At 41.5% G+C, this 20822-nt stretch overlaps 1 protein-coding gene across 10 annotated transcripts in view; it reads left to right on the top strand.

The window, feature by feature from the left end:
- LOC109929472 (monocarboxylate transporter 12) overlaps window positions 1-19088 on the top strand; it is a 53177-nt gene extending 34089 nt beyond the window's left edge. For 9 of the 10 annotated variants that reach the window (XM_048609019.1, XM_048609017.1, XM_048609016.1 and 6 more), the window contains 5 exons: window positions 1050-1153; window positions 7588-7731; window positions 9730-10354; window positions 13036-13295; window positions 16073-19088. In XM_048609019.1, the coding sequence (XP_048464976.1) occupies window positions 1050-1153; window positions 7588-7731; window positions 9730-10354; window positions 13036-13295; window positions 16073-16269 (1330 nt within the window). In that variant the 3' untranslated portion in view covers window positions 16270-19088. The remainder of the gene's footprint in view (window positions 1-1049; window positions 1154-7587; window positions 7732-9729; window positions 10355-13035; window positions 13296-16072) is intronic. The other variant, XM_048609020.1, reaches the window with a different exon arrangement.
- Window positions 19089-20822: the final 1734 nt, after the last annotated feature.

Genomic DNA, 20822 nt, shown 5'->3' with positions numbered 1-20822 from the left:
CAGAATCAGTTCTGAGGAAGGGTCACCGAACCAATTCTGAGGAAGAGTTACAGGACCCAAAATGTTAACTCTGATTATTTTCTTCACAGATGCTGCCAGACCTGCTGAGCTTTTCCAGCAACTTCTGTTTTTGTTCCCCCTTAAACCTCCTTTCACTTTAAAACTATACCCCCTTATTATCGACCCTTCAGCGTGACCAGGAAATAGCTGCCCTTTATTCACCCTGTCCATGCCCCTCATAATCATATACACTTCCATCAGGTACCCCATCAATCTTCTCTGCACCAAAGAAAACGACCCAAGCCTCTCTTCAAGGCTGAATTGCTCCATTCTATTGCTTCATCCTGGTGAATATCCTCTGCACCCACTTCAGTGCACATGTGGAATTGCAAAAAGCACTGGATAACTGCATGTGTTTATTTAAAGTCTATTTTTTTTCCCCAGTTAGGACTACAAATATCTATTACTTCCACACACCCCCACCCTGATTTCTTTTCAGAAATGACTTTCAATCTGAATTCACTGATTTCCAACACTGCTGTTACTGGATTCTCTATTTGCTCGATCCTAACTGCTCACGCTTTTGAACGCTTTAATTCAATCTCCCCTCAACCTTCTCTGCTCAAAAGAGAATCACTTCCAGTCTCTCGACATAGTTTATGGTCCTCCTCTCTTTAACCATTCCTGTAAATCTCTGCTCTCTCCAAGACCTTCACATCCTTAAGTGTCTGACTGGAGGAAGACATAGTGTTGCAGTTTAGGCCTAATGAGTATTTTCTAAACATTTCACAGAACCTCTTTCCTTTTGTAATCGATGCCTCTATTTCCAAAGCTAAAGAAGCTGTGTGCTTTCTTAACAGTCTGATGCAGTAAAGTTGTGACGTAAGCACATACAGTGCATGCAGATGTAGGAAAAAGAATGCCTGCCATTTTGTCTGTAGCTGTGGTGTTAATGCATCTTTCCTGTTGCTGATGGAACAATTGTACATTCTGAACACTTTTTATATTTTTGTTCAATGTGGCAGCTGACACATGTTTTGGATTTCTAGATGCTTTTCCATATTTTTTGTGGAGTTCCAGAATTATTTTGCCCAAGATTATGCCATGACAGCATGGATACATTCCACGGTTGACTGCACTACAATGGTATTTGGTGAGTGTGTGATTATTTCAATTTATAAACTTTATCCTCCAAAATATAACTTGGGAAGCTTTCTTTGTGTGTGATCATATAGACCACAGTAGCTCAGAACATGGACTGCAGTGGACTAATTGCAGTTATCCTGTTATATTGAGGTCATGGAAGTTGGTCGTACTCATTAGCCACATAATTATTAATAGAATTGTGTATTGGCCTTACGATTCTGTGATGAGAAAATAGTTTAAATGGATAAATGATTTCACTTATTTGTTCTCAAGTATCCTACTTCAGCTCATTACTTGCCAAGGTCAATGAATTACATCTTAAGCCTCTGCTCCCTGACAACACTGTGCACATAATGAAGATTCTTTATGTACTTAAAGTAGCAATTTTGTCTTTTTTTCGAACACTGCTTACATTTAACTTGAGACGTGCTGTGGGCAATCAAAACTTTGAGGATAGGAAGAACAAAGAATGGCTTGGAGAAAAGGAGATGATTTTAAAAAAGGGCCCCTTTTTATTGGGAACAGGCTAATTAAGTTATTTTTGAGCTTTCAGCCCCCTATCTGTTTGCAAGGGTTGAACTTCCGCTGAAACTTTTGAAAAACCTTTATTACAATGAGAGCTTTATAGTGCTGGCCAACTGTAAAGAATTTAGACTGTCACAGAAGATGGGATAAGGAATCAATGAGGCTGCAAGGCAATGCTGCACTAACTCTCACAATCCAAGGAAACAAACCTAATTACACTTACCCTCTAAGTCAGTGGGAAGTCCCAGGTCCTATATTTGCTGCCGTGACAACAACACCATCCGCTCAAAGGTTTGTAATTAAGTAGCTGACTTGCTTGTGTTTGACCATTCACAAATGGAGGACTAACATGCCAGTCACACACAGACACACTCGATTGTTCTACTCTGGGCTTAGTGAGTGTTTCAGCCATTGTATTGTTATGTTTGCAATTTGAAGAAGGATTTGCAGATTTCCCTGGACTAAGTTCTCCTTTCTAACTGCTCTGGGTTGATTCTGTAGTGCAGAATTTTGCCTCACAGAGTTAAGTTGGTTCCTGGAACTTGTAGTCAAATATTACACTGTAGTGATCTGAAGGCACAGTAAGTATCTGTTGTTAATTATTATTCACTAGAGTGACTCAGTAACAGGATCAGAGTAAAGTGATTAGACTTTAAAGAGAACTTGGGTACGAATGAAACATTAATTTTGACCAATCTGGGCACATGCCCTTGGCAGCTTTTTAATGTCTTTATCGGTGTCTAAGGAGCAATTTCAAAGTGTTAAGAAATTACTGTTTTGATTCTGAATCAATCAGATGTGCAAATCCTGTTGTAAATCCAGGAAAAGTTCCATATTTAATGACTGTTGCCTGACTGGCCATTTCATCGCCATAACCATCAAACATTTCCAGCATCTCCTAAGACAGGAAATTAGAAGTAAACTTCTGACAAGAACTGGATCTGTAGGATTAGATGCAGATAAAGGAAATCTAAATAGACTGTCGAGCCCCTGGAATGATGGAATTGGATCCAGTTAAGGTGGTGGATGGAATATGGCATCGTGAGTGCCAATTGGGTTAGCAGGGAACCTTTGTTGATCTAACAGCTGCTTGTCAACCTCTGGATGAATGTAACCAGGGAGTTGGGAGAGGGCAGCTGCCCACTGTTAAACCTGGGAAGCTGCAGACTCTTTCTAGAGAGGCAGGAGATAGTCCCTGACACCTGCACTCAGTTGATGGGGATTGGCAGAGGAAGGAGGAAACTCAGTACAGGAGAGGTCCAAAGCAGCCTCCTGGGGCTCAGTGATGACTCCAGTTTGCAGCCTTTGAGGAGACAATTCCAGTTTTTAAAATGTATCTGCTGGTCCTCATTCTGACTCTGGTTGATGTTTGGCCTGTTCAGACTGCCAAAACTCTGGCTGAAAGAATCTCAAGTCACAGACAAGTTAACAAAGATTAAGAAACTTTGATGGCAACTGCTTCTTACATAGTAGTTGCCTTTATGTAGTACCCAACATTCTTCCAGTCTCATATTCAAGTGCCATAGAATGCACTTAAGGCAGACACAGACACCAGGATAAAATAACAGATCAGGCCTCAATTATGCCATTGGAACCCAATATAGTAGTGTTGGAATGTGGCAGCATTTAATATTTGAAATTATAGTAAATTAGATTAAGGCTGAGAAGGGGTGAGCTCTTTTTTAACAGTCACTCCAATCTGGTCTCAGCAGGTGCCCAGAACCTGGGGAGAATGGGGGTGAAGACTGGGTGGGGTGAAAGGAGAATTAGAATCAAACTGAACATCTGAGAAACCACAAGACGGACATTCTTGGTAAAGATCTTGGAAAAGTTCTGAGCAAATCAATAGAATGCTACATTATAGCTGGAGCAGGAGAGGCAGGAAAACCAATGCATTTTTATCTTGTCATTTAAAGATTTTTCACAAACTTTAAAAAAAACAAGAAAACCCAGATTTGCAAACTTTATCTTTCCAATTAGCAGTGAGATTGTTACTTGGACATGGCAGTTCTTACCATGTATTATGACTAGAACAGTGAATAGCTGTGAACACATTCTTTCAGGATTTGACTTCTCCTGTGCGTGGAAATTAGTTGGATTTTCCAAGCGACCAAGATGATTTTTAAGAGCAAGAATTTGGGATGTGGAAGAGAAGAGGGATGAGAGATAAAAGAGCAAATAGTCAGGTGGGAAGGTAGGAGTTGGGTCTAGAAAGACCTTGAAGTGTTGAATTAACTGCATACCACATGATATGGAAATATCTGCCAGGATAGGCATCAATTCTGAGATCTTTTAGCTTCTCTTATGGGCTAACTTTTGCTCCTTGAACTCCCAATCCATTGCAAAATTTGTTTAGAGATTAGAAAGCAACTGGGAAATATGAAATTGCAAGTAATAACCATAGGTGTAACTTTTTCAAGTTCTGCAGTTATCAATAAAAAACTAAATGATGTAAACAGATAATGGCCAAATTTGGGGGAAAAAAAAACATTTTAGTTTGCAGGATGCAGCATGGAAAGTAATACATCCCTGGCAGACTTTGCAACTTTGAAAGCCACAAGGAAAGTTAAAGAAAGGCATTCTGATATTGCAACTCATGACTGTTCAACATTAAAGGATATATGTGGATTGCAAGTGAAGACTGTTGCATCTGGCGCATACCATTGAATAACAATAATGGAATCAGCCTGAAGTTCTGTTGCAGAATTCTGAATTTGTTTCCATGTAACTAGCAGCATTAACAACAGAAACTACTGAAGGCTCAGGACCATTGAGTAAAGGCAAGGCTAGGCCAATCATCTTTCACCAATCAAATATTAGATCCTTATAACTTTTTCTAAAAGGATGCAAACACCTAGTTCATTGTCAGACTCAGTGAAAACATCTGATGTCATTTCATGACAACTGAACCATTAACCTCTCGTGCTTCTCCAGCCACCACACCGTGTTCACTCACCTACTGACTATCTCTATCAAGCCAGATGAAAGCTAACATTCATAGCATCACCTCATCGTCTCAAGACTGCTGCAAGCCTCCAACCCACTGCTTATTGCTTCCATACTATCAATTATGAAAGGCAAAGCACTGAACCACACTGCATTACCCCCATATCCCTCTGTCTTGCAGGACAAGGTCGGCCACAATCGGAGACTGCAGCACCTAACCTGATAGCGGGTGTCAGACATGGATCTGTTCCCTCGCCTCCATTGAAGGAGATAATGACCAGCATCATTGAAACTGCAATGACTGAGGATATGCTAAAATCATAGAACTCGACACAATGCTTGTACCTCAGCCTTCTGAAATCCCTGTCTTATCCCCTCAACCCACAATGTCCTCTGCTTTACATGCTGCGGATCATGTTAATGTGTATAACGGAACCTACAGCAGCAGGTAGCAAATGGTGACAGAGGGCACTGAGTGAGCAGAGAAGTTCTTTGGGAATTCCAACAGAAGGTGGTGATGGTGAGGGAGGGCAGCTGGAACAATTAAATGGACTCTCACTGGAAAGAAAGGGCATCCTTAGTGAGGGCAGGGCTGATCGGAACGGGGAGCAGACAAACAAATATATTGCTCAGCCCAATGTCACCTTCCCCCCCACCCAGGTTGTTCCATGTACATAGTGTAAATAGTTTCTCGTTTATCCTTAATTTCCCTTCATGTTTGTAATGACCTCATGCCTGTGGAATAAAGAAGCCCTGCTTCATAATCTTTGGGTTGTCCATGTGTTTGTATCTCATGTTCTTTGTGCAAACTCAAAATTCCCCTTCCACTCAGTCCAACAAGAGTCTTGTACTTTTAACCTTTTAGATATACATGAAAACACTCACCTGGTCTACAGTTGGTTGGGGAGAGTGTGAAGTGCAAGAAGAATGAGAGACTAGTGAAAAAGAATCGTTGTCACTTGTTGTAGCCACGACTCAAATGCTGACACGGCTTGTCAGTTAGAGGGCAGCAGTGAGGCAGGATCTGTATGTGGCGAGTCACTGGGTAAGGAACGGCTGCAGCCAAGACAGAGGGTTAATGCTGGTGCTGACTCCCCTCAGGACAAAGGTGCACTTGGGTTCTGCTGCACAGTACTCAGACAAGGACATTTATGGAGTGACGTGTACAAAACAACTGAGTGATACGGATTTTAGGCCAAACACCACTGCTGGTATGATGTGCTCTCAGGGCTACCTTACCTGTTAGCTCAAGCAGCGTGTACCACAAAAACTGGATTCTCCTTGGGACAGCCTAACAACACTAACTATTTACATCGCCATAATATCACAGATTTACACACTGTGTTCTGCGTTTACTGACGTTACTGTACATTACATACGGCTAGACTGTCTGAACACAGGCCGTTGATTCATGAAGCTGTGGAGTAAGACAGCACAGCCCATGCCGACCAGATTTCCTAAAATGAACTAGTCCCATTTGCCTGTGTTAGGCCCATATCCCTTTAAATCTTTCCTATCTTTGTACCTGTCCAGGCCAGGCAGCATCAGAGGAGCAGGAAAGTTGACGTTTCGGGTGGGGACCCTCCCCCATTTCTGAAGAAGGGTCCCCACCCAAAACATCAACTTTCCTGCTCCTCTGATGCTGCCCGGCCTGCTGTGTTCCTCCAGCTCCACACTGTGTTGTCTTTGACTCCAGCATCAGCAGTTCTTACTACCCCCTTTTACCTGTAAAAATGCCTTTTAAATGTTGTAATTGTACCCACCTCAACACTTCTTCTGGCAGCTACACGCACCACCCTCTGTGTTAAAAAATTGCCCTGCAGGTCCCTTTTAAATCTTTCCCCACACAACTTATACCTATGCCCTCTAGTATTGGACTCCCTACCCTGGGAAAAGAGCTTGGCTATTCACTTTATCTATGCCGCTCATGATTTTATAAACCTCAATAAGGTCACCTCTAAGTCTCCAATGCTCCAGTGAAAATAGTTTTAACCTCTCCTTATAACTCAAACCTTTCAGTCTCGGTAACATGCTTGTAAATCTTTTCTTTCAGTTTAATAAAATCCTTCCTATAGCAGGATGACTAGGACTGTACACAGTACTCCAAATATGGCCTTACCAATGTCTTGTGGAGCTGTAACATGATGTCCCAACTCCTCTACTCAATGCTTTGACTGATGAAAGAAAGCACGCCAAACACATTCTTCACTATCCTGCCTTCCTGCGATTCCACTTTCAAGGAACTATGTCCCTGTACCCCTAGGTCTCTGTTTGATAACACATCCCATGCCCTAACGTTAGCTGTGATGACTCTAGAACCTGACTCTAGAATAACACTGAGATGATGACCTTTAGGTGACATTGCACTGAGAGTCTTACAGTTATACAGCACAGAAACAGACCCTTTGGCCCAAATCATCCATGCTGACCAGATATCCTGAACTGATCTAGTCCCATGCACCAGCATTTGGCTCATATCCCTCTAAACCCTTCCTGTTCATACACCCATCTAGCTGCCTTTTAAATGTTTCAATTGTACCAGCCTCCACCACTTCCTCTGGCATCTCATTCCATACCTGCATCATGCTCTGTGTGAAAAAGTTGCCCCTTAGGTCCCTTTTTAAACCTTTCCTCTCTCACCTTAAACCTATGTCCTCCAGTTTTGGACTCCCCTGCCGTGGGAAAAAGACCTTGGCTGTTCACCATATCCAAGCCCCTCTTGATTTTATAAACCTCTATAAGGTCACCCCTCAGCCTCCAACATTCCAGGGGAAAAACCCCCCAGCCTATTCAGCTTTTCCCTATCAAACCCTCCAATCCAGACACGAATAAAGTGCCCTGTCATTTATTCCATGATTTAGAGCTTTATGTTGAGTTTTGTCAGTTTTTTGCATTTGTACAGAGGTCAAAAGCACATAGGGAGACAGCAGTATATCACACCTATTATGTTTGTCCCTTTGTTCTCTTTAGCACCTCTTGGGAGTATTATTAGCAATCGGTATTCCACTCGAGCAGCAGTGATTCTTGGAGGAGTATTAGCTTCTGCTGGCCTCATTCTTAGCTCATTCGCTACGTGCCTGGAATATCTTTATCTGTCACTCGGAGTCGTTACTGGTAAGAACTATAACTGCTGTGTAAATTTCATTGACTGGTGCTCTAAAGCCCCCAGGGACACACTTAGGTGGTAAAAGGTGAGGAAGCCAGAGAGCCACTGTGGATAGCACTCAGACAAATGGTCTGACAATCTAGAAACAGTGGATGAGGCAAGAGAGAGGCGGAGCTGGATGTTATCAGCATACATGTTGTTACAATCTATGTAGAGACTTCTTAAGAGAGATGAATTTTCCAGTGACCAATCACAATTATTGAAGGACATGATTCCATATTTTAAGACACTTACTGCAACAAACAAACTAAAACCAATATAGATGAAATATTAATGAGACAACTAATATATCCAATTAAAGAAAAGGTACTTTTATATTAGCTAACTAACTGTTGAGATTCTTACAAAACCCCTTTGCTGTCTACTACACTTCTGGCAGATATGTAGAATTTCAGGAGCACCCATAGAATATCCCAAAACTCTAGTGGCTGATTGCTCTCTGCTATATTAGTTAGGTGTGGCCTAATCTTACTTTGCATCACATCCCTTAATACCTTTGGTTTCCCAAAATCTATCAGTCTTAGTTTGAAAGTTAACAACTAATCTGGTGTTAGTTGCCAATTGCAATAGAGTTCCAAACTTACACCACACTTTGCATTGAAGTGTTGTCTAATTTCTCTCCTGAAAGGTCTGCTGTTAATTTTCTTCTACTATACCCCAGATTGCTCAACCAGAGACATTAGGTTCTCCCGGTCTACCCTATCTGTTCTTCTATCTTGAATATTTCAATCAAATAACCCCTTAACTCTTGAAATTCTAAGGAATGCACTGTGTGTTTACTTAACCCTTCACAATGTAACCTGTGGACTTCAGATATCATTCTAGTAAATTTACACTGCCCTCCCTCCAAGGTCATTATATGCTTCCTGAGATGTGGTGTTCAAAACAGTCACAGTTCTCCAGGAGAGGTTTAAATAGTGCTTGGTTTAGTTTTCACTTAATTGCTATCTCCTTGTATTCTAATCCTGCAAATATAAAGGCCAGCATTCCATGAGCACTTCTGATTAATTTCTGTACTTGGTCATAAAATTTAATAATCTCAGGATTTGGAATGTTCAAGTCTTTGAACGTCCACAATTTCTAGCTCTTCAACACTCTGTTTTAGGAGCAAAGTGGAGGACCACATACAGAAATCCATTGGACCTGAAATCATATTTGAAAGTCATTCCCAATTAGACACAGTCCCTTCCTTCTTTCCCCATCACCTTGCAAATGTTTCCACTTCAGAGTATACATTCAGAGTAAAGAAGAATGTTGAAAGGAGGCTTTGTGCTACTCTATGCTTATCATGATGAATGCTGATGTAAAAGTGCCACGCAAACAAAATGTCCTGTTCATATGTAAATGGTATCCAACAATAAGATTGACTGTGCAAGCACACTCTTTGCATTTCTGAGACGCTTCTGCTTGCCTCTCTGTCAATGTAGAGAAAGCAACCAGCAGATCCCCTGAAATTTCTTGCGGCACCCCGTTTGAGATCATGTGACAAGTAGTGTCAATAGAAAGCCAAAGGTGAAAACAATTGGATAGAAATGCTCATTGCAAAGTAATTCCATACATAATTGCACTCAGGTGGTGGACATTAACTAGGGAGTCACTTGTGCTTCTTGGAAGGGTTTTTGTAGCACAATGGTAGTGACCCTATCTCTCAGCCAGGAGACCTAGTTTCAATACCCTCTGGTTCAAGTCTCACCTGTTTCAGAGGTGTGTAATAACATCTCAAAATTGGTTGATGCAGGAAATATATTTCAAAAAGAGGTCGGTGCTCCTCTATATAGGAGCAAACTGAAACTGCAGTTCTTGGATTACAAACTGCAGCTTTTAAATGTCTATCTTTGAAAAAGGCGTATAAAGTATTTAAAGCTTAAGCTGTATCTTTATCTTACATCACCTAGCTTTTACAGTAAAAGCATGTCATAACTTTTAAAATCTGTTCTGTGTTGCAGGTTGTGGATATGCTTTAGCTTATTCTCCAGCCATATCAATTGTGGGCAAGTACTTCTGTAAGAAGAAAGCTATGGCATATGGATTGGCCATGTCAGGGAGTGGAATTGGGACTTTTGTTTTAGCTCCAGTGGTTCAGCTGCTGATTGAACAGTATTCTTGGCGTGGGGCATTACTCATCCTCGGAGGCCTTGTAGCTAATATTTGTGTTTGTGGTGCTCTGCTGAGGCCCCTCACCCTTGCAGAGGATCTGTTCAGTTCCACCATGAGTAACATTGCCAGTGAAAAAGCCTCTGTGGAATCCAGCCTTAAGGCACAATGTGATGACCCTCAGCTGCCCAGTCCTTCTGCAGAATCAAACTTCAATAGAAAAGAGAGTGTCAGAAGGCAGCTGTGTAGCTGTTGTCCATCATATAAAGAATACGCCTTCCTGCTGACTCCGGACTTCCTTGTATTTGCTGCATCGCTGCTATTCCTAGCCTACGGCTGCAGCACTCCTTTTGTTCATCTTGTACCATATGCAGTAAGCACTGGAGTAAGCCAACAGCAAGCAGCCTTCTTAATGTCAATACTAGGCATCATAAATATTATTGGCACCGTTTCATTTGGCTGGATAATGGACAGAAGGTAAGTGCAAAAGTGAAAAGCTTTGGTTGTATTTTGCACTAGAATTATATGTCTTTTAGGCAACTGGACAGATTGCATCATCAGTGGTTCTGAGATCATTCAGTAGTGCGAAGCATCTAGCACCCAATAACATTGGACAGGATTATTACTGACTTTGTGATGTACCTCACTGGACTAGAACAGAAAATGTCTTCAGCCAGCTCCTCACCACTTCCAAAATTTCCATTGGAATCGATTATGAACACGTACTTCAGCAGCCCTTGTGTTTGAATGGATTATAAATCTATACAAGGGCCAAAATCAGTCAATTGATGTATTTTGTATGTGCAACATCCACAAAAATGTCTGTCTCCCTAGTTCATGTTAATTTGTTTTTAATGTGCATCTTGAACCTATTAATTCTAAACTACTAATGTAGTAAAAGCAATTTTAATAGAGCGCTTTAAATGCTTTAATAATTCAGCTTATCTCATTGGCACATAGTCCCATTTAGTCTCTTTTTTTTAAACAATTCTCTCAATTTTTATTTTGTACTTGGCTGATCTTTTTGATGGCATGTTTTACAAATGAGCACCTTTGACTAGTATGCTTTCTTCTTTGCAGTTTACGCTGTCTGTTCGTAGGATATAAACTTTATACAGACTGGATATTAATAGCCTCAAATATATCCCTCAAGGAATTTGCTTCTAGCTAATCAAAAACAGATGGATAGGGACTGATGCCAATATATTAATAGATACTGGTGCTGTCAACAGTATCAGGCTAAGAAAATATGTGTGCGCAGCACTATAAGAATCAATGCATATTATTATGCAAGAGTAGGGGAAGTTTTATTGCTTATTTGGGAATGCTAAATTATTTTGTAGGATGCCAAGAATAAAAGACTTTAATCCCTCAGTCCAGATGTCAGTTAATCATAGAATCCCTACAGTGTGGAAACAGGCCCTTCAGCCCAACAAGTCTACACTGACCCTCAGAGCATCCCACCCCCCACCTAATCTACACATCCCTGAACACTACAGGCAATGTAGCATGGCCAATCCACCTAGCCTGCACATCTTTGGACTGTGGGAGGAAACCCATGCAGACACAGGGAGAATGTGCAAACTCCACACAGACAGTTGCCCAAGGCTGGGATTGAACCTGGTTCCCTGGTGCTGTGAGGCAGCAGTGCTAACCACTGAACCACTGTGCCACCCTGGCATAAGATGATAAGATGTAGGAGCAGAAGTAGGCCATTTGGCCCATTGAATATGCTCTGCCATCCTGTAAGATTGTGACTGATCTGATAATCTTCAACTCCACTTTCCTGCCTTTCGCCATAACCCTTGATTTCCTTCCTGATGCAAAATCTCTCTCACTGTTGAATATTCTTGATGTCCCAGCCTCAACCATTCTCTCTGTAAAGAATTCCATGGATTCACTACCCTAAGAGAGGAAGATCCCCTTCATTTTTGTCTCCATACCTGGTAATCGTCTCAGCACCGACATCTATTTCAAAACTCCCATAGCTACCTTGACGACATCTCCTCTCACCCACCCTCCTGCAAGAATGTGATCGCTTACTCCCAATTCCTCCGCCTCAGCCGCATCGGCTCCTAAGAGGAGCAACACTTCATATTCTGCCTTGGGAGCCTACAGCCCAATGGCCTTAACGTAGAATTCACCAGTTTTAAAATCTCCCCAACCCCAGTCTCATCCCATGTCCAACCCTCCCTCTCATCCCCGCCTCCTTGACATGACACAACCTGTCCATCTTCTGCACCCCCCAACTGCCCCACCCTTCCCAATGACCGATCCCCACTACCCCTACCATCCCCCAGCTCCACCCCTCCTCCCTCTATTTATTTCTCAGCTTCATTCCCTGTCCCCATTTCTGAAGAAGGTCCCGACCCGAAACATCAACTTTCCTGCTCCTCTGATGCTGCCTGACCTGCTGTGTTCCTCCAGCTCCACACTATGTTGTTTCTGACTCCAGCATCTGCTGTATTTGCTATCTGCCAGCACCTGTTGTTTTCACTTTAAAGCAAGTGTTCAGCCTTAAAGTCTGCAGATTACAGTGAACACAGTTGAACCTGATGATTCTGCTGTCATGAAAGTGTCTTCCCTTTAAAGGTATTGTGTTTCATTTGATGGGAAATTTTTGCTGCTGTTTAGAGATTTATTTCATTGTACAGGTACACTTATAAACCTGACAGCCTTGTGATAGAAGCTGTGCCCAGAGTTTAGATTTTACCACATCTGGGGTGAGGGACATGTTTCATGCCAGTCCAGATTGGATGGGGTTAAGGGTTACTTGTGGCGCAGAAACAGATCAATGTACAGGTGGCAAAGCAGGTCAAAGTCTGGTATCATGTAGCACCAGGCCAAATGGTCAAGGTAAGTTAGTTTTCATGGAGTTCAAATTATAAGATATGTACATGGCACACTCTACTAATGTCCAGTATTTGTTCAACTCTTATTTTTAGACAGCCTTTTTTTGAAAGAGGGAAATAGAGACAGATTCAACATTTGAATGGTCTTAATCACCTTAAAATAAGAAAGAATGGCCATTGATAGAGTTGCAACTGTTTGTACTGAGTGCAATGAAATACAGGTCATTAGAACTTTACTTGTTTGCCACTTTATTTAAAGTGAATCTCCACATTTTTATTCTGGGAGCTCTCTCTTTAAATCTGCAGGTTTTTGAAGAAATACCGGAAATACTGTTACATTTTGACAGTTGGCTTGGATGGTGTCTGCTCTCTGTTCATTCCCGTTCTGAGATCCTTTCCACTCCTCGTTCCCTATGCAGTTTTTTATGGATACTTTGATGGGGCTTATGTTGCTCTTATCCCAGTGGTAACATCAGATATAGCAGGGAATGGTTTCCTGCCCTCTGCTCTGGGAATAGTTTACTTTATCCATGGGATACCCTATCTAATTGGACCCCCAATAGCAGGTCAGTAATATTCTATATAATCTATTCTTATCTCTTTTGCATTCTTATTCAATGAACCACAGTAAAATGCTGTGAATATTGTTAAGGGAATGGTAGGATGAAAGCAGGCTCCATGTCTACCTTGGTTGGGACAGGGGTCAAGTACCATATTGCTGTTGTTAATATATCCCACACACTAGCCATTTAGCCAACTGCACCAGCCCCACCCAACTACCCTACATAATCTATTAAGAGCTTTTTGTAAGTGTCTTTTGAATTTTTCAAAGTCTTTTTTAAACTACTTTAACACGTTTTGGCTAATGCTAGACAACCATACTGTTGCAGTTGGCAGCAGTTGCATGTAAAACCCCCATAGCTCTCATTTGGCAATGCAGTCTCCCAGTTTAATCAGAATTGTTATGATGCAGAAGGAGGTCATTTGGCCCATCATGCCTGCAGCAGCTCTTTAAATGAGTGTCATTTTATGGATGCACCATAGGATGCTTTCTATCTGGATGTATCACAGCGCAGTATGGCAACTACTCTTCCCAAGGCTGCAAGAAACTACAAAGAGTTGTGAACACAGCCCAATCCATCGCGCAAACCAGCCTCCCATCCGTTGACTCCATCTATACTTCCTGCTGCCTTGGGAAAGCAACCAGCATAATCAAAGACCCCTCCTACACTGGTTATAATCTCTTCCACCCTCTTCCATATGGGGAGAAGATATGAAAGTTTGAATACGTGTAGCAACAGATTCAAGACCAGCTTCTTCCCCGCTGTATTCAGACTTTTGAATGTACCTCTTTAATGTTAATACTGATCTCTCTCTCTGCACCATCTTGGCAGCTTTAACACTATATCCTGCACTCTGACTGTTACACTGATACAGTTGTATAGTACGATCTGCCTGTAAAGTACGTAAGTCAACACTTTTCACTGTACCACGGTACACTTGACAGTAATAAGTCAAATCCAGTCATTACTGGGTCTCAATCTCCTGCTTTTCCTCACACAATTGCACACCATTTCCATTCAAATAATCATCCTATGCCCTTTTGAATGCCAAAGATGAGACTTGTATTAAACATTTGCTCCTTTCAAGCTGTCGGTAGAACTGCTGCTGAGTTACTCTGCTCCTCACATGTGGACAATGTGTGACATAGACATGGGAGAAAAAAATCTGTCCCTCTGAGCTACAAATCACCAGAGGTTTAGATGTCACCTTTCTTTGAAACAAAAAGATAATGGGTGGAAATTACCTCTTTTTAGAGGCAGCAGGACAGATGGTGGGAAGGACAAATAATGGGGTGCCTTCCTCACATCTCAGCAATTCAGTTTTGAGTGGAAAGGTCAATGGGCAACTTTCCTGACCAGTTACCAGTTAAAGACCTTGTGGCCAAATAACAACCACCAAAGGGTCTCAACCTAGCACACTTACTTACCTGCCTTCCCAGCGGGCAAAAAAAAAGTGACTGCTTACTTGACATGGGAAAGCGGGTTTGGAGGGGGGGGGGTTTCTATTTGCCCCAAACTGAGACCGATTGTGGGCATAGATGGGGCATGTTATGGGGTGGCAACTGAAAGCCATCCCCCTGCCCTTGGCATCAATGCCCCTGCTCCCAACCTCCACATCGCAATCCCCTACAAAAGAAAACTAGACACTCACCTGCTTTTCATAAACTTTCCATCGACTCTGTCCAAATCCTAGCAGCTTTGGATGTCTGACTAATTACTGGCACCTTTAGGCAGATGGGACTTCAGTGGGGAGGCACCTGATAGGCTGCAAAGCTCACTGGTCTGAACAGAAGTGCTTGATCGAGTGGACCTTTTTTGCTGCTGGAAACAGGGACATTACATGCCTTTAAAGATGCCCACGCCTACATACGGTGCAAAAATAAATCAAATGGCAACTAATGTTACTTTTACTTGTATTATTATTTTGTGCCCAAATGTCTGTCATGTTCCAATCGTTCCCTGTGCTTCTGACAAGCAGTAACCCAGGAGAACCCAATTAATATCTTTACCAAATGAACCCTGACTGAACCTGTCCATTCATCATTTCCTAAAACAGTACTGAAGTCAGTCCTGTCAACAGCAATATTTGTTCTGAAAGCATTGAGAGAGATTGATTGCACTTTTGGTAGTATTTCATCCACGGCCTGTTGCATGCTGTAGCTGACTGGGAATCTAACAGTGGAGTCTCTTAAGAATGATCCTACTGACTGGTTTTAATACAACTCAGATAATGTCATACATTAATAGAATGTTGCTATCAGGATCACTGTCCAGATTGATTTACATGTTGAAATTACACTTGTTCTAGCCTGCACACTTCATAGGATCTGCCAGGCCCACAAGATGTGACAGTACTTATGGTCATGGAGATGGTGCTATTTTTAAAAAAGATATTGCAATAGGGCAGCACGGTGGCTCAGTGGTTAGCACTGCTGCCTCACAGTGCCAGAGACTCAAGTTTGATCCCAGCCTCGGGCGACTATCTGTGTGGAGTTTGCACATTCTCACCGTGTCTGTGTGGGTTTCCTCCGGGTGCTCCGGTTTCCTCCCCCAGCCCAAATATGTGCAAGTTGGGTGGATTGGCTAAATTGTCCCATAGCATTCAGGTCAGGTGGATTAGCCATGGTAAATGCAGAGTGGGTCTGGGTGCTATACTCTTCAGAGGGTCAGTGCAGATTCCATGGGTTGAATGGCCTCTATCTGCACTGTAGTGATTCTATAAATAGGGAAGTTGCAGCTAAGCATTGATTTTATTCAAGAATTCGCTTTCCCTTTTGCAGGTTGGTTGGTGGACACTACAGGAAGTTACACAGCAGCTTTCCTTGTCAGTGGGTTGTCCATGATAATCAGCTCTGTGCTGGTGGTTACTGCCAATCGAATAAGCAAACGCAGGAATTCAGTCGACCTTCACACTGTGGTTATACAGTCAGATCCTAGCACTACAACTTTTCAGACTGCATCAAGCGATCCGATATGAAAAGCTGGATTCATCGGACAGTGCTGCATTAAGAAAATGCAGGCAAAAAATTGCTGGCACATTTTTAAAAGGTTCTCAAAGTATCAAACAATGCGGGCAATCATGATACATGAGAAGCTATTGATTAGTACTTTTCTCAATGCCAAAGTATTTTCATATATATCCATATATATAATAGATTTTTAAAAATGCTTTACGTCTCTTTCATTTGGCAAGTTCGTCTTGACTTGCTAACTGCAGAGTTGCTGGTTTGTAACAATACTTTTCTCCAATACAAAGGGCTCAGGTGTGGACATATGACTCCGATAAATGTATCAGATTTATAAGCGATTGTATATATGGCCAGTGTCAGTTATAATTCTCCTACCTCATTGACACTAGCTCAATTGAAATTTTGAAGATTATGATCCATAGATGTTATTTAGTTATGTTTATCAAAGGATATGGAATAAAGGCAGGGACATTGATTTAAGTACAGATCAGCCGGGATTTGATTGAATGTCAGCAGAAAAGGTTTGTCGGAGATGAACATTTTATATTTAATCTAAAAAAGATATAATGTACGTAGACTCTTGAAGCAAAAGTAGGAATTATGCAAACATGCAGTTTTCTTGTTCTTGTAATCTGTTCATCCATTAATTAAGCCAACAACCCTATATGCTTTTTGAACAGCCTCTCACCCTGACCTGCTACCTTTTTGAAGATTTGCATATCCTTTTGAATTGTCACATTTTGTTCATATTACCTGTCCTCACTCTCTATCAAAATGTATCATATGCAGTCCATTTCATCATTTTGTCTCCTTCATTCTGGAGTTTGTTACAATTCTCTTAATTCTTTATCAGAATTCCACATTTTGTATGATCTGCAAATCTTGAAATGATAGCCGTGATACCCAGTCCATATAATTGATGCATATCATATCCTAACACTGATCCCAGTGAAACACTACAGTGCACTTCCATCTAGTGTGAAGAACAGCTATCTATTACTACATTGGCAAGACCAAGCAGAGACTGAGTGAACACTTTGCGGACTGCAGTGTTGACAAGAATGACTCTGCTCTTCTGGTTGCTTGCTATTTCAATATTCCATCTTGGTCTTGTTCTAACATTTCAGTCCGAGACTGCAGTACTGCAGTGCAGCCCAAGACACGCTGGAGGAACAGCACCTCATTTTCCAGTTCAGCATTTTTACAGCCTTCAGAACTCAACATCGAGTTCAACAAATTAAGACCATGAATTCTGCCCCCACCCCATGTTAATTACCCCATTACTCACATCAACACTCTCTGCTACCTCATCAAATCAAGTCAGTGAAACAAACTATGTCTTTAACTAATCCAGACCGACTTTCATATATTAATCCATTTCCAAATGCCAATTAATTCTTGTGCAAGGTTTTGTTATGGACCAAACCAAACCCCTTCATAATATATTAAGAAGATAGCCCTAGACCCCAACTTTTTCTTATTTTATAAATAAGTGCCAGGCGTTTTGTTCTAGATACTATTTGGTTGGTCAAACTAACAGCATTGAAGCAAAACATACTTTATTCAAAACTATAGTTAAAAGACAACAGAAGAAAGAAGAAACTGGAATAACTTAACTCTCTTGGAAAACTTAACAGGATAATAGATTATTTAACTACTAAACAATAACTGTTCTAGTATAGAAAATCCCATAAACACACCCTTGGCAAAGGCAAATTCAGTAAAATAGATTGTCTCACATGTACTTCTAGCAGCCGGAAGAGAACCCCCAGCTTTCAGCCGTAACACAGAGAGGAATAACAGCTTCCAAATCCAGCTTCAAGACCCCGGCAACTGCAACTGAAGGCTAAAGTTAAAAAAAAAACTTAGTTTTGAGAGAGCTTGACCCCACCCATTGAGCTCCTTCTATTATTCCAACTTAAAAAAAAAGGCCTCATAAGCTGGTTACTTACTGGCTTTGGAGCACACTGCTCCACACCTCTGTCACAACACTTATTCATATGAAAAAGGACAAAATACACCTCTTAAAGCCATAGTATTGTCACAGGATCGAAGATTGCTTGGTATAATTGGATCATTTTATGATTCACAGGATGTGACAAGTGGAGTCCTGCAGGGGTCTCTGCTGGGTCCTCAACCTTTTAGTTTACACCAATGACTAAGATGAGGGGAGTGAAGTATGGTGGCTACTTTTTCAAACTTAGCTACATTATGATAGGGAGGAGAGTAATTTGTGAAGAAGACAAGGAAGCTGCGGGTGGATAAGGATAGATTGAATACGCGGGCAAAAATCTGGCATATGGAGTATAATATGGGAAATATGTAGTTATTCACTTTGGCAGGAAAAATATAAAGGCAGAATATTATTTCACCAGAGAGCTACTGGAGAAGTTTGAGGTGCAGAGAGATCTGGATGTTCTAGTCACTAGAGTCACTAAAGGTTAGTTTGCAAGTACAGTAAGTAATTAAAGCCAATAGAATGCTGTCATTTATTATGAGAGGAATTTAACTTAAATGCACCATGTTATGCTTAAGTTATGTAGGGTTTTGTTGAGACCACATCTGTAGTACTATGTACAGTTTAAACTCTGTGTTATGTCTGATTGCTATAATGCAGTATACTTTTAAGAGACTGTATCATAGCATGTAAGGTATAAAGGTCTCAGCCTCCATCTTAACTGGGGTCACTTGAAGCATGACATACTGGTTTAAGTGTGCTACAGTTTGTCACTGAAAAGCTGAGTATTAGCTCAGACACAGAAGTGTCTGCGACTGTAATATTTATGTATATTTCAGGACCTGCAATAAACATCAGTTGAATCTCCCACACTGTTACCCATGTCTAGTTCTTGCGTTATGAGAGTTAATTTAAATGTTGCCTCATTAAGTACAATTCCCCATGCTGAAGGAAAAAGCCCGAACATGGTGTCAGATCATTCCTCATTTAAGGATGGATGTAAATGTCTTAGGAGGTGATTCAAAGAAGATTCACCGAATTGATTCCTGGAATGAGTGGGTTGTCTTGAGAGGGAAGGATGGACAGACTGGACTTATTTCCACTGGCTTCTTGAAGAGTGAGGGATGACTTGATCAAAGAATGTGAGATCCTGTAATGTCTTGATGAGGTGGTCATTGGGAAGATTGTGGGAACTAGGCGACACATGAGTAAAAATTACGGGTCACTCTCTTAGGATAACGTTAAGCAGAGTTTTGTTCCTGCAAAGAGCTATGTGACTTTGGAACACCCGGCTTCAAATGATGGTGAAAGCAGATAAATTCCTGTCAGACAAGGGAATCAAAGGTTATTGGGTGCAAGTGAGGATATAAAATTTAAACACAAACAGATTAGTTATGATCTTAATGAATAGTGGACCTGCCTCCAATGTCCCCTTAGCCTACTTCTGCTTCTAACTAGTTAGTTTGTTTAGATGTAAGTTAGCAAACGACCGGGATCAGCGGGGAACTGGAAGTCAGTGCAGTGTATCTGTAAGCGGCTTTTAACTTCTCTACTGTATTGGTCTTCTTTCTAGGTTTTGCAATTAGTTGCTTTGAGCAGATGTGATGAATACTTAAAGGGACATTGTGAAGATAAAATGTAATGGAGCAGAACACAAGCGGATTGCAAACGCTGCCGTTTTGATGTGCTTCTCTGGGTAGGATGCTAGGGGCTAGATTGGAAGGAGATGCTATTCCGTAATGAGGAGAGGAAGAATCTTACCAGCTAAAAACCAGGATGTGTGGCTGGAGGCAGCAGAGGAGGTGAGCAGGCGGATTGTGGTGCTATGCTCATGGATTCATTACTGAAAATGATTTATTCATATAATAAGGGCAAGAAAATCTATTATAAGGAGTCATTCAGCTTTATCCTAATGTGTGTATTAACCTAGCCCCTTTCCAGAGTCTTCTCAATCCTACTTTAGTATATTATCCCTCATATCCATTAGGATTAGGTGGTATTGTCACTAGCCTATCATAACAGATAGCGAAATGTGATTTTGATTAGGAAAAACTGGATTTAAAAGGTAGCCTAACAGCAGTGATTGTAAAAACTCGTCTCATTCACTAATGTCCCTTAGGGAAAGAAATCTATCATCTTTATCTAGTCTACATGTGACTCCAGACCTACAACAATCCCTCTATTCATTCATGGGCTGAGGGCATTGCTGGCTAGCCAGCATTTATTGCCCATAGACCAGTTAAGAGTCAACCACATTGCTGTGTGTCTGGAGTGACATTGTAGGCCAGACCAGGTAAGGATAGCAGTTTTCCTTCCCTAAAAGACAATAATGAACCAGATGATGGGTTTTTCCCCAGCAATGGATTCACAGTCATCATTAGATTTTTAATTCCAGATTTTATTGACTTCAAATTCCACCATCTACTGTGGCGGGACTCAAACCCGGGTCCCCAGAATGTTAGCTGGGTCTCTGGATTAACAGTCCAGCGATAATACCACTAGCCCATCACCTTCCCTTCTGCAAGGGGCCTGCAAACCAATCAGTTGTATCAAAACTGCTTCAGAGTGTACAGCAGCGAATGCAGCAGTTCAAGTCAGCAACTC

This window comes from Rhincodon typus, chromosome 20, assembly GCF_021869965.1.
Source record: "Rhincodon typus isolate 14 chromosome 20, sRhiTyp1.1, whole genome shotgun sequence".
In the NCBI taxonomy this organism is placed as follows: domain Eukaryota; kingdom Metazoa; phylum Chordata; class Chondrichthyes; order Orectolobiformes; family Rhincodontidae; genus Rhincodon; species Rhincodon typus.
The sequence above is the reverse complement of the archived record's forward strand: the minus strand, read 5'-3'. Positions and strand labels throughout refer to the sequence as shown.